We start from the raw sequence: 16,824 nt of genomic DNA on the forward strand, positions 1-16,824 counted from the left end.
CAGCCACAAATTGGTACTCCCCAAAACAATTTTTCAACAAAAAGAAATAGTTCTCACCCAGCCGCACTCTGCTTCTCCCAAATAACGTAACTGCCGCTGGAAAATAAGGGTCAAATGTGCCTTCTACCTGGAGTCCTCTCAGCCGCTTGGGTTCTGGGATGACTGCCGGCACCCCTGGGGAACGCAGGTGGTGACCATGGTCCAATCCACCTGCAAGGCACAAAGGTCCCCAGGTGCTATGTTTGTATGATCCACTGCAAGGGGAGGGAAGCCACATGCATCCCCTCCTGTATACTCCATCGGCTGGGAAGAGATGTTGATCTGCCTCTCTCCCATTGCCAACACTTCTGCTGGGGTTACAGGATCCATAGAAATCAGCGCCTTTAGGCAACATTGCGGGGGTAAAGTCAATGGAGCTGGGGTCACAGAAGGGAGCAGGCAGATGGAGTTCCTACCTGTGCTATCTTTGTTTGACAGCCAGGCTGGAGCCATCTCTGAGTACATTGAGGCCCTGTATGACAGGTCATTCTGTCACAGCCATGTGTTGCTAAGCCCGTCACTATGTCAAAGTACTCTAAGTTTGGCAAGTCCTATCTAATTTTTCATGGCTATGGTAAAGCAAGCTCTATATATAACCTTGCTGCAGCCCATAAGGCACATCATTATCATACTTTCCATGTTTATTGCAAGTTGGTTAACCTATCCATCTGACTGAAGTATTGCAAAAATTGGGGAATGTTTTAAAGATTCCAACTGCAAACAGCCAATTAATACTCAGAATTAAGACCAGTTTGACATTTCCTGGAAACATTTGGTTAAATATTCATCACTAGGCAACCTGCGGAAATGTGGCAGCCTGTGATTATAGACTAATCACGGCAGCTATAGTTTACAACGATTAGAGTGCCCCATGTTGCCTGAATGGAATACTTCAATACGATCCTTCAGCATGAACATTCTAGGAATCGTAGCTGAGTCCCAATAAGAGTAACATTTGTTGCCTACGTCAAACAATGAGTATGGGTACATATGTATACATGGGCAGATATATTGTTCAGTGCCTCTCATCACTTCATGTAACACTCTATAACAAAGGTTTATCAAATTAGAGGCTACAATAAAAATACATGGTCATTCCTTTACTCATTCAATGGGCTGCATAGCCAAATTTGCTTTGATATTAAGCTTACTCTGAATAAATGAATGACATGTTTCTTCATTATTAGTTTTGTGTTTCCACACATACATACATGTGTGCTTACATACATCAAAACATACCCCTGAATGTATATGAATCCCCATACACTGATATGTGTAGGTAGTGTTGATAATTACAAATGTAATCACTCAAAAATACTGTACTCTTTGTGTGTATAATGTGAAGAACCTTTAAAAGTAGTCCATGTGACTAATAAAATATTCAGACAATGAACTTCACCACTCAAAAATCAGTTAATGTGTGTGAAAAACATAATTATTTCAGACAAAAGACACATCAGTTTTGCTTTTACATTCCACATACAAATTTGTTTTTGGAAAGGCGTACTGTGTGAGCTCAGTATATCTTGTAGTTGACAAGGACCACTGGGAAAAAATTAATTTGTTTCTCTACTTTAGTGAAGCCTCAGCTCTACTGGGAGGCTGTTAAGATCCAAGGTCCAAGTTGGCTTGAGATGTAATAATTCATCATTTTGAAGCAGAGAATTATTCACTAAATGACCCCTGGATCCAACTTGAAATAATTCTCTCGGTAAAATCGACATGGGGGCCTTTTGGCTACTCAGACCATGAAAAATTCACCAAGAGCTTTAAGCTTGTTCTGGAAAAATAATTAGGAGAATTGGCAAGTTGGTGCACATGTGGGTTCAGCTGGTACCCCTGTGATAGAAGCCTGAAATGTAAAACAAAATGTGGCAGCCTTAGCTAGTACTAAAGTTTCTTTGTTGAACACTGTGTTGTCATCACTGGTTAGATTTGCAGGACTGAGGGCAGATAGATTTGATTAAAAGACACTGGAGTTTCCCATTAAAATAGCGTACATTTGGGGGATAGTACATTGCTGTTACATTTCTGAGAGAGACAAATGTCATTCCTAAATCATAAACTGCACCTCGGTTTGTCTCCTTACCTATAGCTGTGCTCAACTTTAGCCCTCTAATCACTAAAAAAATGTCCTCTCAACTTGCCCACTTCACCATTATTTCCTTACATCTTATAAATTAATTTTTCATTTTAAACACCCTCTTACCACTAGCACACCCCCATAATCCCTTAAACACACTCATCTCACGTATCTTGAAGAACCCTTCCCTAGATCTTCCATCGATATTCCTCACCAAATCTTGCCGCCTTCTCCTGAAAAACATCTCACAAATCTTCCCATTTCGCACAAGAGGAACAACAGAAATATTTATCCACTCCCTTGTGATATCCCGCCTATCTCCTTACTAACTGGTCTCCCCATCTCCTGCCTTTCACCGCTCCAATCCGCCCTCAACACTGCAGCTAGATTCTTTCTCTGTCACCGTTCCTCATCTGCCGGTCCTTTTGTGCCAATCACTCACTGCCTCCCCATAGCCTTCAGAGTCAAATTCAAACTCATGACCTACAGAGCCCTTAACAACCCGAGAACCCCTTATATCTCTACTATCTCCACTATATTGAGTTCCTGATATTTCCATGATTGACAATTCCCCTATCTACCACTATCTACCATAAAAATATGAAATGATTTGCACCTAGATTATTTTGATTTATTGGCCTCCCTTCTCCCACCTTTCCACACCCCAATCTAATCCCCCTGTCACACTGGTTTTATCCCACCTCTCTTCGCCTGCTGTGCCACTGTGCTTGTCCCTCCACTGGTTTACCATTCCTTCCAAACTAAAATACAATCCTTACTTACAAATTCCTTTAGAATACTATAATCATCTATATGCTTGGCTCGTTTCCAAGTACTGCCCTCTGTATTCTAACCCCAAAGTGCTTCTTTCCTGAAAAGTTGTCCCTTCTTCCCACTCATGTCTCAAGGTCTTTAACAATGTAGCCCCTATTCTACCAGCATGTCTTATGATCGTCCATGTTATTGTATTCTCCTCAAACTGTAATAGCATTACAAAATCTGCTTGGGCTCTTTAAATAAAACGTCATAATAATAATAATACATTCACATGTGTGCCTGAAGTCACGTATGCACAGCAGAACAATGTAAATGTTCTGGTCTACGCTGGATGAGTAATGGTATGCCAAATGGGGAAAATTAACCATGCGTAAATAAAATTGTCACTTATATAAATGTGTTTACTGCCGCTTATATCATCTTGTCTACTTTTATCTTGCTAGTTTTATTTATTGTTCTTCTAGACATGTAGTGCTAGACTGGCTGTTAGCACCATGCAGTAAAATGTTTCATAGCGAAATGATTCCCCAGCCATACACACTCACGCAACCAACATACAACCACACATATGCTGGCACCGAATACTAACACGTATTCATGCAAACACCACCATACACTAACATAAACACACAATGTAAAACCATATGCTGACACGCACACTCACACCATACAGCAACATGCACACACTCATGCTAACAGGATGTACTTTCTCATGCTAACATTATATGCTCACACACCATATACACACATTACTGTTGACCTTATTTGCATACACCTACCCAGAATCCCTTGTGGTTGTGGCAGCACCATGAGATTTCTGAGGGGAAAACAAGCCTTCTGGCTTGTCTGGTGTCTGTAGATGAGTGTTTAATAATACTTCTACATACCCCTAAATTTTAGTGGAAGGGTTTTTCATCACCTTTACTCACCATAACTTATGTAATGGTATACAATAACACATGCTCACAATAACATACTTATACACACATACATACATGCAAGACTGCAAGCTGCCACACTGCTGCCTTCCTACTACCATAGGGTCACATAACGCATTTTACATGACCCTGCTGGGCACCTTGTTTATTGAGCCTCAGGGTGTCTTTTCCCTTAAAAATACTTAATTTGGTTTTACAAGAAAATATGTATTAGCCTTCAATTACCGGTATATTCACTTTGATTTGAGCAGTCTGCTGATCAGCCAGGTGATCAGAGAGTTCATCACTTTATATACTTATTATAACTGCACTGATTTTAAGACATTTTTATCTTTCAAAGAGTCTGTTATACTTAAACTGTTCCATAATACAAACTTTTCACCGTATGAGAGTTCGCCCTGTGGGGACCACACAGTCTGAATAAGTCTGTTATTTGAATGTGCATGAACTTATATAGTGTAAATTATAATAAATCAAATAGATTTTTTTATTACATATATTGCTTTTGAATTGATAAAAGGAGGTCGATACTCTCTAAAACTTGCATGTGTGTCTATGTATGTATGTATGTATGTATGTATGTATATATATATATATATATATATATATATATATATATATATATATATATATATATCAATATATATCATGAAGAAGTACATTAACACCCCATAGTGTTTTATTCCATACCTGGCACATTTTGTGTTAATAACAATATGTGTAGCAATATATATCCCACCCATTTCTGGAAGTGCATGCTGATCAGTTAATGAGCAAGGTGGATGCTGTTTTTCTGAATACTGTGATAACTGGTTGGCTGCTGAGCCAAATGGAGCACTTTTATCTGCAAAAAAGGTTATTAATAAGATGCATGTCACATGGCTTTAGAAATGACATAAGTGGTAATACTCACATGTACGCACACATTCATTTACATGCAACGCATTATTTTCATTCTTGCTTAAAACAATAGCTTCTAGAGTTAGTGGCTTTTTTGTAGGAAATAATGGGCCTTCAAATGTTCTAATTGTAGATCGTAGCCTATCAAATGTAAATCAAAACATCAGAAAGAGATGTAGTATATTAGTTAAATACATATTGGTTTGTTTGACTGTTAAGTCTACATTCTTTTTCTAAAAATGTATCTGAGCCCCCTTTACATTTCTCCGTGTAGCAAAGACCAACGTCAATGTAGAGCTAGGTTAGGTACTAAATTAGGAGTCATCCAAGGCTGGACTGAAACAATAATTAGAGGCTAGTCTAGCCTTTTAGCTCAAGCTCTCCCTGTTAGCCGTTGCTTGGTGTGGCCATTGGAAAGCATTGAACAACAGAAAGTAGGGGTGCTGCAAATCTACAGATTGTGTCACATGTAGACATCTGCTCACTGGCACTCAATCTAAACATTTTGGTAAGCCTTACACACTGTAGACTCATCTTTACCAACACTCACATATTTTAAATAGTATTTTGCATTGTGTACATTGGAAAATTTGGCAAGATAGCTTAAGTGTAAGGCAGGGGGTTCACACCTGGACACAGAGGTCTCAAGTCTCCTGGAAATTCCCTTTCTCGCCAAGTCTCCCTACCTTCTCCGTTGACCACTCCGACGTACCTGTCTCCCATCCCCCAGCTCAGCTTCTTTAGCTCTTCTTATTCCCCTGTCTTCTGCTTTTTCCTGCATCTTCTCTCTTTGTCCAGGTCTCTGTGAAACAGGCCTTCTGGAGTATTTCCGCTAAAGGCCGGGGGCCCTGGGGACACCGTTTCATTATCAGCAGCAGAACAGGCACCACATACGCAAATCGGGACTGTCCCACACAAAGCAGGACAGTTGGGTCCAACATGCATATGCTAGTGTCTACTGCGTTTATGTATAGTATATCAGAGTAAACACATTTATACAATTTGTTTTTATGCCAGTATTTAATAAACCTGTGTTAACAGACAAATCCATTTGTAGTGGTATTTTAAGTGGAATTCTCTGGGTATGTGCTGAATTCTTGCTTTATGTACTTGTTGGTGTTTATTATTCTAGCAGCGACCTGGGAATCTGAATGTGTACTTTTATGCTTTTTAGGTTATGTGCTCCCCTAGTTTGTATTTTTTTGTTGTTACATAAGTGTTTTCTATAGATTTTTTAAAACTAGGATAGAATAATACATTTAGAAATTCCGATGTCCTATTCCTTGTCCGATATTCTGTTAGTTCTGATTTATCTCCATCTAGTGGAAGACAGCTTATTTTCCATTGCATTGTCATTTTCTGTATTTCCGCCCCATAAACTGCAATTGTGTATGGTAAGATTGAAAGCCGTTGCAGAGAATAACACCCATCATGCTCAACCACACGTTACACAATGTAATTATATTATTCTGATTTATTACTTATTCCTTCAGGGGGTTATGTATTATTATTCCTGTATATTTATGCAAGGCAATAAGACTCTTAAATTTGAGAATGACAAACTTGAACAATGATAAACAACATTCCAAACTTCTTTGTAGCAATAGACTAATCTAAAAAAAAAGAAAAAAAAAAGAAAAGAAACAATTTCGTAGTACTATTTAAAAAAGAAAAAAACCTGCCATACTATATTTTGGATATAAGTTTTGGATATTTTGATTTCCTATTTTAAATTTGATGTTACATGACAATTACACATTCCTGAAATAGGAGAAACACAGCCTTTAAGGTAATGGAAATTATTTTAATTTATTAGCAGCTCCTGCTTCCAAAGCACATTATACTGCTTTACAGCTGACATTATGAACATACCTGGGGCTATGTATATGAACTGACCCTGAGAGGGTTAAAATACTATGTCGCAGATCATCATGAACATGCCATGTAGCAAGTCACCAAATGTGAAAACCAAATGGCTCTAATACTGGTCCACCTGGAAAACTTGACTTGTCATTATTTAAAGATAAACTTTAAAGTCACCTGCATTCAAGCAGGGATATCAACCATACTATACTGCTGGCAAAAGCACTAATTGAGAGTCATATGTGACTAGAATAGGATCAAGACATCTCCTAACTGTGTAACCCTGAATATGTGCCCCTTTACCCTGAGATTGGGGCAGAAACCCTGAGAGTCCACAGGTATGATTATGAAGTTATCTTCTATATCTTCAAACAAATATGTCAAAGACAGACTAAAAAGTAATACCAAAATACTAATTACTAAAATACTAATTACTGTGTCAGTTTCTTAACTATTTTATCAATACGATAAGTGAATATTTATTTTATTTGTATGGTCACCCAGATCTTTTTGCTATTTTGAGAAACTACTTCTATTGTTCTTCTATTTAAGGAGACATTTGTGCAAAATTGATTTTGAAGTAAAAAGAATTCTTAGGTTTGTCTTTTCTGACTGGCAAAGTAGTGGATTATTTATTGCATTGTATTCACGGTAAGCGATTAGAAGCGTTGGATCCCTTTGTTTCGATCTATTCTATTCTGGAAGGGCTTTGACTCAAGTGTGTAGAATGAGAGGACTTGTTTTTGATTATAAATCGAGGATTGAAAACTTGCTGAATTCATGCAGGAAAAAAGGGTAAGAGGAAGAAAGAGGAAAAACATTTAGTGTTGGTATAGACCCAACTTTTAAAACAACAGTTACTTTTTTTTAAAATGTGTCCTCTTTACCCGTTTTTATTACTTGTTTTATTTATTTAAATTACTAGAAATACTTTTCTCATATATTTTGTAATAAACAGGCTAACAAATGTGCATTACAAAGTTTTACGTTTTTTTTAGTTTTTATGATGTTGCTTTTCATGAAATAACTTGTAATAACTGTTAGTAATATAAGTGTCATCTTGATATATTTAAAAAAAATGTAGAAAACAAAAAAATGTTACAAGGCAAAATGTTACAAAATTGCAAAACGCTGACAAAATGAGCGTAAATATCCACTGACAGTTCACTTGGTTTCAATGCCTAAAATCGGTCAAAATCAGACCTTCCAAGTACATCCTGGAAGAAACTTAGAACATTTACTGCATTTAATGATGTGGCCTTGGCTGAGATATGCAGCTTGCCCTGTAATGCTTTCACAAAATAAGATCTTCTCTAGCTCGAGAACTTTCTCCTTTTCTACTTTTATATTATTCTGAAATGATTATTTTACTGTATGATTGACCGAGAAAATATCAGCCTCTTCAGTAAGATCCAATTTGTACGTTCTCACTAAAAAGCAACCTTTAATTATCTTTCCTTGTTTTAAAAAGACATAATACTTTGTACAGTTCTTTCTTAAATTCAGGAACATTCTGTACCCAATGGAGTCATTGTGAGGTATTTAATAACACTTTCCTCCATTTATCTATTGATTAAAAAACATACTGCTTTTGTAACCTTCTCTCCATGAATATATGTATATATATATATATTTATATATATATATATATTATTATTATTGTGATTTATACTTATATACCAATATATGTATGTATATATATATATATACCGTATTGGCCCGAATATAGGCCGCACTCTTTCCCCCCACTTTAAGTCTTTAAAGTGGGGGTGCGGCCTATATTCGGGGTCTAGCGCCCGACGCCCGGGACATGCAGTCCCGGGCGCCGGGCAAGCAGCGGGGTCAGGATACAGATCCCCTGCAGCGGTGCAGGGGACCTGCATCCTACTGTCTGATACGCTCAGACAGCCTCCCCTGCCAGCACTTCCCACGGGGGGAGTACTGGCACGGGAGGTTGTCTAAGCGCATCGCGATGCGCCGCTGCCGGTGAACGTCCGCATGATGCATTTTACATCCCCCCCCCGACTTACCAGAGCAGACTCCCGGGTGTCTTGCAGGGCCGGCGGAAGACATCTATGCACATCGCGTATACAACTTCCGGCGCCGGCACTTCCGGGAGTGCTGGCACCGGGAGTTGTATACACGATGTGCATAGATGTCCCCCTCCGGCCCCGCAAGACACCCGGGAGTCTGCTCTGGTAAGTCGGGGGGGGGGACGACAGAGTGGCAGCATAGGTTGGGGGGGGGCAGAGTGTCAGCATATCTCGGGGGGGGGAGGACAGAGTGGCAGCATATCTCGGGGGGGGAGGACAGAGTGGCAGCATATCTCGGGGGGGGGAGAGGACAGAGTGGCAGGATGTTTTTTTGGTGCTTTTTTAAAGAAAAAAACTTTTTCTTTAAAAAAGCACCAAACTTTTAGGGTGCGGCCTATATACGGGGGCGGCCTATATCCGAGCCAATACGGTATATATATATATATATATATATAATGTATACAAGCAGATCCATATACCCATCTATCTAATTATTATTATACATACTATTAACAGATAGACAAGGATTATCCAGTGCTCCTCCCTTTTGATTTCAAGGGATTAAAAGCAAATGCAATTGCAAACATTTTGCCATCCAACCATTCTCCACATGTCTGAAGAAAGATCGCAAAAATGCACTCAAAATAAAACCTCATCTAAGTTTAAAACAAATACACTGGAGTGACATGGAATCAAAGCATTTCAGCAAAACATACTCTGGAAAAGACTGCATTTGAAATGCACAATCTGCCTCTCTTCCTCTCAGTTTATTTGTCTGGGGAATATCTCCAAAAATACATTCTTCAAGTCTAAATGCTGGTGAATTGTGGAAGGAACATCTCAGCGGTTTTCTTAAGGGGATTGTGTAACAGAACAAAGAGAAAAACAACGAGGGCAGTCTAACTTCCAAGTTCATATACATTTCACATGTCAGTTACACATTTTAGCATCATTAAATTTTTCTTATTTAATGTACCAGTAGCTGATGCTTTTCAATCACCTTAATAATTCTGGAGACATTTGCATCAGAAATAAGAGACTATAAAGAAAACTGTGATTAGTGGCATTATGTGACAAAGCTAGAATAACTAACTTCTACCCTGTTGGGAATTCACCTCCTTTTTTTCTGGTTCAAATGTTGCCAATTTCCACTAAAGCAGCAACCCATTCATTTGTTAAAGCTAGAGGAGGCCCCTGCCAGGGACCAATAGAGTTGCTCTTACGGACCTTTAAATCCTGAAGCCGGGAGACCAATGGTGTCAGGAGTTAAAGGTTCGGCAGGGAGCTCACCTGGCATCAACCAGAAGTCCTTCATTGGTTGATGCCAGAGTAGCCCCCTGCCAGTTACCAATAGAGTCGCTCCTATGGACCTTTAAAATTGAAATCCTGGAGCTGAAGCCATTGCTCTCTCCAGGCCAAGTAACTCAGAGGTGTACCTTGCCCTCCCATTTGCCAGGGGGACTAAAATCCATTCCTTCCAAGCCAAGTTTCTCATACCGGTTGTCTGAGACAACCGCTCTGAGCAACTTGGCCTTGGAGGAACAGGGATTTAAATCCCCCTGGCAAAGGGCAAGGCAAGGTGCACCTCAGAGTAACTTGGCTTGGGGGGACCAATGGCTTCTGCATGAGGAGTTAAAGGGCTGTAAGAGCGACTCTATTGGTTGCCGTCATCAACCAATGAAGGGCTATGCAAATATGAGGGCAGGCAGAAATTGTTTGAACATCTAGGAATTTGCTTAAATTTCCTACAAAGTATGTGAAATGAGGCTTACATGAACAGTAAGTAGATATGTTTAGGATGAGCCTTTAGAAAATGCTATAACAGATTTGAAAAGACCAAGCGGCCTTAGACCTGTAATTTACTACTATAGATATAAATCTTAAAGAAGACTCCAAGAAGAGAAAATGTTAATTCCAGCACAAGGCTGCAGTAATCTTTTACTGAGTGTAACATGTTTGATGGCAGTGTAAGGACATAATTCCCTGTTTTTTCACTTTGTGCATTTAATAAAGGGTCTTGCTGGAGGTTTGTAGGTGTCAGAAGGCGTTTAAATTACCGTGTATAGAATTATGAAGAGTGAAGTCCAAACAATAGAAATCAAATAACTTCTGTTTTTAAACTCCCACCTAGATCAGGTACACGTGTACATTATCCTATTTTAAGTAGGCCTTAGTTAGACTAACACTGATCTCGCTGACATTAATACAGGGTACTCTTTATCAGCTTCCTCTCAATTCTGTGTTCAATGATGTGTGCAGTTGGTTCTTTGTGCTTCTAGAATAATCTGCTTGTTGTGCCAGCACCCGCATTGCACGGATTGGATGGGGGGGGTAGACAAGTAGCTTTGCAAAACGTATGAATGTTAATGATATTTGCATTCATCCAATATATCAAGACAATCTACCAGCATCATAATTTCCTTCTCTCAAACAAACATATTAAAACATAAAGTTCGACCTGGGTGTATAAACAAATAATTAAGAAACTATGTTGAGAAATATACTAATTGACTATGCTCACCTTGGGTTTATGTTTACCGATCGGACAACATATAAGGAATCTATATACCGGTTTACCTGTAGCAGCTTTATAGTCTCCAAAATCTGTGTTCTATTGTTTTATGCATTGCATCTCATACGTGCATTAGCTGTAGATTTGCACCGAGTCATATATTATTTTTTTTTGTCCTTACAGGGGATTTAATGATATCTCTGTGTGTATTGTTTTTACTTGGAAGCAACATAGTGATATAGTATTTTAGATTAAAAAATGGCCATCATGTCAACCCAGCTGTTGATACAGAAGAAGACAAAACCCCGACATTTAAACAATTTCCAATTGTGCCTCTAAAAAAAGAGGAAACATTGCTTCTTTAAGCTAAAGAGGCAATTTGATTACACACTGGATCAATAAACTATAACTAATCGTGTCTTTATAACTGTTATTTCCCTGTATATTATTGATTCCATATCTATGGAACTTGATAGCACAAGTCTGCGGGTAGTGGATTCCGCATCTTTATTATTCTTGCTGTAAAGTATACTTTTTTGTAGCTTTAGGTGAAAATTCCTTTCTTCAAGCCTGAATTGATGACCTCTTGTTCTTTGTGCAGTTCTACTAATGAACAGGTCATCCGAGAGCAGTTTGTATTATCGCAGTCTCTATTTTTGTAATGATGTCATATCGTCTGTAAAATGCCTTTTTTTCTAGTGTAAAGATATTGGCCAGGAATTTATATCAGGTTAATTTCAGTAATTCTAGATCATTCAGAAAGTAGAGTTTTATAGCTCTAAAGGTCACATACCAGGATGATTTTTATTGCTCTACTTATAGAAATAAAGTGGTTTATACACAGACTTCTTTCTATGTTTGGCTGTTATTTTGACATATTCCAGCTATGCATCTGATCTATGCCTCATAGATACTTCATATACTTATTTGTGGTGCACTAGATGATTAACTGATTGGCTGCTGGTGCAGCAGCCAAGATTTTTACATCAGGCAACATAGACCATGCCATGGATTGCAGATACCCTGGGCCCAAAGCTTACCTTGTGTCCCTTGGGCCCCCTCAACATCCACCATACTTCTTAACACTTTATAGGCCCTGACTGGCCATGAGAAGACTCAATTGTAGACTCCAGATTATTTTTGTGTTTCGAAATTCGTATGGAAATTTTTTTTTAGTGTTGGTATGGTATTTCAGCATTAAACATAATTTTTGATCTATACTGTGCATGTGTTTCCTCACACATTTTAAAACACGCACACTTCCTTCACTTTCTCTCCCTTTCTTCCTTTTCTCTCTGCCTCCTTTTCTTCTCCCTACTGTTTGCTTTAATTCCCGGTGATTAAAGCCCAATGTCTCATTTAAGTGTTCCCTCTCAATGTTGAGCACTGGGATGTGACATCGTATCGTGGTACTTAGCATCGATAGCCAGGACACAGTGAGAAGGAGCACTGAAGTGAAGGTCTGTACGGACAAACCTTGTGCTCCTTTCATTTTGGGTCCAATTCACCCCGGGGACAAGCCATTTAGAGGCCACAACAACTAATTATCCCCGAAAACATCCTGGTCTGCTGTATCTAACCAGCACTCATCAGAGAGCCAAATGGAAGAAGCATGAAGCAATGTCGTATTCCAGACGTGAGTTGTATACCAGTGGTCTATATGGGGCCTATGAAGCAAATTCGCTGCCTTAACTCTCGATTATTAAGTGTTACCCACATCTCCACCGGAAGAACAAATGTTGTCCAAAAGCTCACCAATGAGCTGCAGATTCTGTAGCACAAATTAAGATACGTCTTCCAACTGATAACATAACTAAACTTAAACTAGAATTTGTGTGAAGTACAATTGGATTTCCTGAGTAATAAGCAGTTCATTGTTTATCTCACTGCATTACAGCTGGTTGGAAACAGTGAACTTGTTCATTGAAGTGTCAGTTAAGACTAATGCAACATTAATACATGCAGTGTTGTGTTTGTCGTGAAAGCATTTTACATGTCACATAAAATTCATGTGTCTCTTACCTCTGCATCACGACAGCTTGGGGGAACATTTAGCCACTAAGCTCTGTTTTTAAACAGCCTTCACCTCCTGTCTGATTCAGCCAAGCAAAGATGAGTTCTGTTCTATCCTATTGTTTTGCGGTAGAATCATACATTTTTAACCCTCTCCACCTCCTACATAAATCACATTTTTCCTTTCCTTTTTAATAGCAGTTTTTGTCAATGTGGTATTTAGAGGGAGAATGCGTTAACCATGATTTGGAATAATTTGTTTCAGAGCTGTTAGCCACTTACATACTGTTCTGTATTGTGTTTTCTTGCAGAGAGATGCGTTCAGATGGTATTAAAGATGTTGGGATTAAGCTCCTGTTCAACCAGTGCTCATACCCTTACCGAACCTGACCACTCCAGCACACTAGGGCTATCAGCACTTGATGCTGACACACAAAGGTATGTCTTAGCCCTTCCCGAAGCAGAGACATGGCGCAAGCACAGATTGGGTTTGACACAGTCCACCCACTCCTGTTCTCTTCTGGAGCCTGAGACTCTTTCAGAAACTCTAGTTTCCCGCACAGCAAGCTATGATGCGTTGTATGACCTCCGTGCTCGTGAAGCAGAGACTAGCTTCCCTTTTGAAGGGAGCAGTATGTTTGAGGTGGCCACTGGAATGGATGCTGATTTTCCATTGAGCCCACATATAATTAAGCGAAGACGAGGAGGCCTCATAGAGCAGAAGGATATCATCAAAGCCCATGAGGCACATAAAATGCAAAGCACGCCCCAGGCACGGCGGAAGGAGTGGGAGTAAGTACTATCCTTTCTTGTCTTAAATTATAATTTAATTAGTTTGGTTTGTTGCATTATGTGTGTATTGTTTAAGGGATCTGTTTAAGGCAGATTCTATTTTATACATATTTTAGTATAGATAATTATTCTGATTACATCCAATAACCTCACCATGTTCAACATGCTACCAGCTAAGTGTTACTCATTAAAAACAAGGTATTTAAAGAGGTCTATGTTCCCCAGATTGGTCTCAGTTTGAATTATAATTGTGATTGAACATTATCGTGAATATTGTTTTGGTTGCTACATGTATATGTTTCATAGTATAGAATAGTCAGATTCAAACACAATATTGTGCTTAGCTTTTTTATATATGCTGCATAAATATATGATACATTGGGCCAGATTTAATGACACATATAGTTTTTGCACTCTTGCTGGAGAAAAAGAATGTTACCATGTAATCATTGATTCAGCTTCCTGGACACACAGTCAAGTAACATGTGCTAATTGTTCAATCACAGATACACATTCAAGGCATGTATCAAATGAACACTGTTTTCAGTTAAAAATAACTGCTTGACTAAGCAAATCCAAGCAAACCTCTGGGTAATCAACTGAGATTAACTAGCCATCAAAATGTGTCCAGATCCCCTTGATTCAAAACGAAGCTAAAGTACAACCTTAACACATATCTGTCAAATATACAGGATTACTGATAACAATAATGATAAAAATGATCATTACTATATATATGTATATGTAATACATAACTACTACTAATAATACATGCATAATACATTAAGGAATGTATGGATCAAATTTTGCGCAGCCTGTCAATTTTCATTGCTGGGAGCCCCCTTGTAATTTTCATAGATACATTTTTAAGAAAGCCTGTAATAAAAATTACCTGGGGTAATAATGAGTGGGGGGAAAGGGGAACAATTTCATTCTCTATCCATTCCATTTGTTTTTTATTCGTTTCAAGCAAGGGCATGTGAGTTTCCATTCAACTCACTTTCCCTCGCCTGCAACCTTCCAAATGAAAAGTTGCAGGTAGTCCTATCCACTCATAAACAAATAATATATTATCAAATACATACTTACATACTAGAAGAGATCATGAGCGGAAAATCTCAACACTGGATCACAAGTTTATAGGTTTCTTGCACAGGAAGACAGACATGGGGTTTGTATAGTTTCTATATGATTTACCAGCTTTAAAGTGAAGATGATGGCTTGTTATATATATGTGTTCCAGACATTGGCTAATGCTTTAAAATCCATGTGATTGATGTTGTTAAATGGTCCACAAAGCAGTTACAAAAATTAGATTAAAGTAAAAAAAATTAAATTTTTCCATGTATTAAAGCATTCTATAAGAGAAATGCGTTAATCTTTACCATGGACGGTATGTTAGTGTTAAATGTTAGCACCATTAAAAATATTCTGGAACTGTTCCAGCACTTCAACGCTCTCTGCGATAATTCTCAGTGAGTTGTATAAACCATTTGGGCAGGCTGACAGAGTTTGTATTTCCAGTACAGTGGAAACAATGAATTACATTAGCATGTGTGACTTGAGGCCTTGTTTTAACAAGTAGGAGAAGATGAAAGATTGTAAATTGCCAGATGAGAATTTAAGCAATTTTGCAACAGATTTCTTTTCTTTTAACTTATTTTCTTTCACAATGCACAAAGTATCTCTGAGCTGTTGATATCAAGCGTTTTGTATTAAGACACAAGGAAAAAACACTAATGTGTTTTCTTTCACAAGGGCGCTTAAAAAATTTCCATAACTATAAGTGGTACTCATGACAAACATATAAAAATTGCATTGAATTAATTTAAAAAAATTAAATTAATTAAAACTGCAGCAGTGTTTTTACTTAGGTTTACTTAAATTTAATAGAAAAATACTACTTTTTATAGTATGAAGGGCTGAAATAATTTGAGTTGAAGTTGTATCGTCATTTGGTAGGAAAATAATTACCGTATTTGCTCGATTATAAGACGAGGTTTTTTCCAGAGCAAATGCTCTGAAAAATACCCCTCGTCTTATAATCGAGGTCGCTTTGATCGCGAGCAGCATCTCTGCTATTAGCAGCAGGAGAACAGGAAGCTAGCACAGTCCTCACATAACTCCACCTCCCCCCTCCTTCCTCTGGGGGCGGGGCCAGAGAAGTTGCTCGCACAGCCGGGCCCCTGCAGAAGTCTGCGAGTGGGAGATCTGCAGTTCAGGTAAGGGGGTGGGGGGTGGGGGGTTTGAGCGTGTGTGTGTATGTGTGATTAATGGAATGAATGAGTATTTAAATGTTTGTGAATGAGTGTGTGTGTGATAGCATGGATGTGTAAGGGAGGTGGGGTGGTAGCATGGCATAGGGAGGCTGTAATCACACTTCTAACATCCCCAGGTTCCAGCATGTACTGGCTGCCTTGGCTTGATAGGAGTGTGATTGCTGTTAGCAGTATATATATATATCTCCAGAAATGCATTTTAAACCCCCTTTGCCACTCAGCCCCATGATATGCCTTTTAACCCCCTATATGCCAGAGTGGCATATAGGGGTATAAGGCATATCATGGGACAGAGGGGCATATAGGGGGTTAAAAGGCATATCATGGGGCACAGTGGCATATAGGAGGGTATAAGACATTTCTGGAGGGAGAGTGGCATATAGAGGGTTAAAAGGCACATCATGGGGCAGAGTGGCAAATAGGGGGGTATAAGGCATTTCTGGGGGCAGAGTGGCAAGCCTGGGGGCAGATGTGCATAACTGGGGGGCGCAGGTTGGCAAATAAAAGGAAATAAAAAATATATTTTTCTCAATCATAGCTTTTATTTAGGGCTGCAACTAACGATTATTTTAATAATCGATTAATCGGCCGATTA

The 16,824-nt window shown here is 38.8% G+C and overlaps 1 protein-coding gene across 1 annotated transcript in view; it reads left to right on the forward strand.

Moving 5' to 3' along the window:
• Positions 1-13,786: 13,786 nt before the first annotated feature.
• Positions 13,787-16,824, forward strand: part of LOC128500902 (voltage-dependent R-type calcium channel subunit alpha-1E-like) — a 40,046-nt gene continuing 37,008 nt past the window's right edge. The window contains exon 1 of the mRNA XM_053470274.1: positions 13,787-13,950. Within this exon, the coding sequence (XP_053326249.1) occupies positions 13,793-13,950 (158 nt within the window). The 5' untranslated portion in view covers positions 13,787-13,792. The remainder of the gene's footprint in view (positions 13,951-16,824) is intronic.

The sequence above is a fragment of the Spea bombifrons genome, chromosome 6 (assembly GCF_027358695.1).
Source record: "Spea bombifrons isolate aSpeBom1 chromosome 6, aSpeBom1.2.pri, whole genome shotgun sequence".
Classification (NCBI taxonomy): domain Eukaryota; kingdom Metazoa; phylum Chordata; class Amphibia; order Anura; family Pelobatidae; genus Spea; species Spea bombifrons.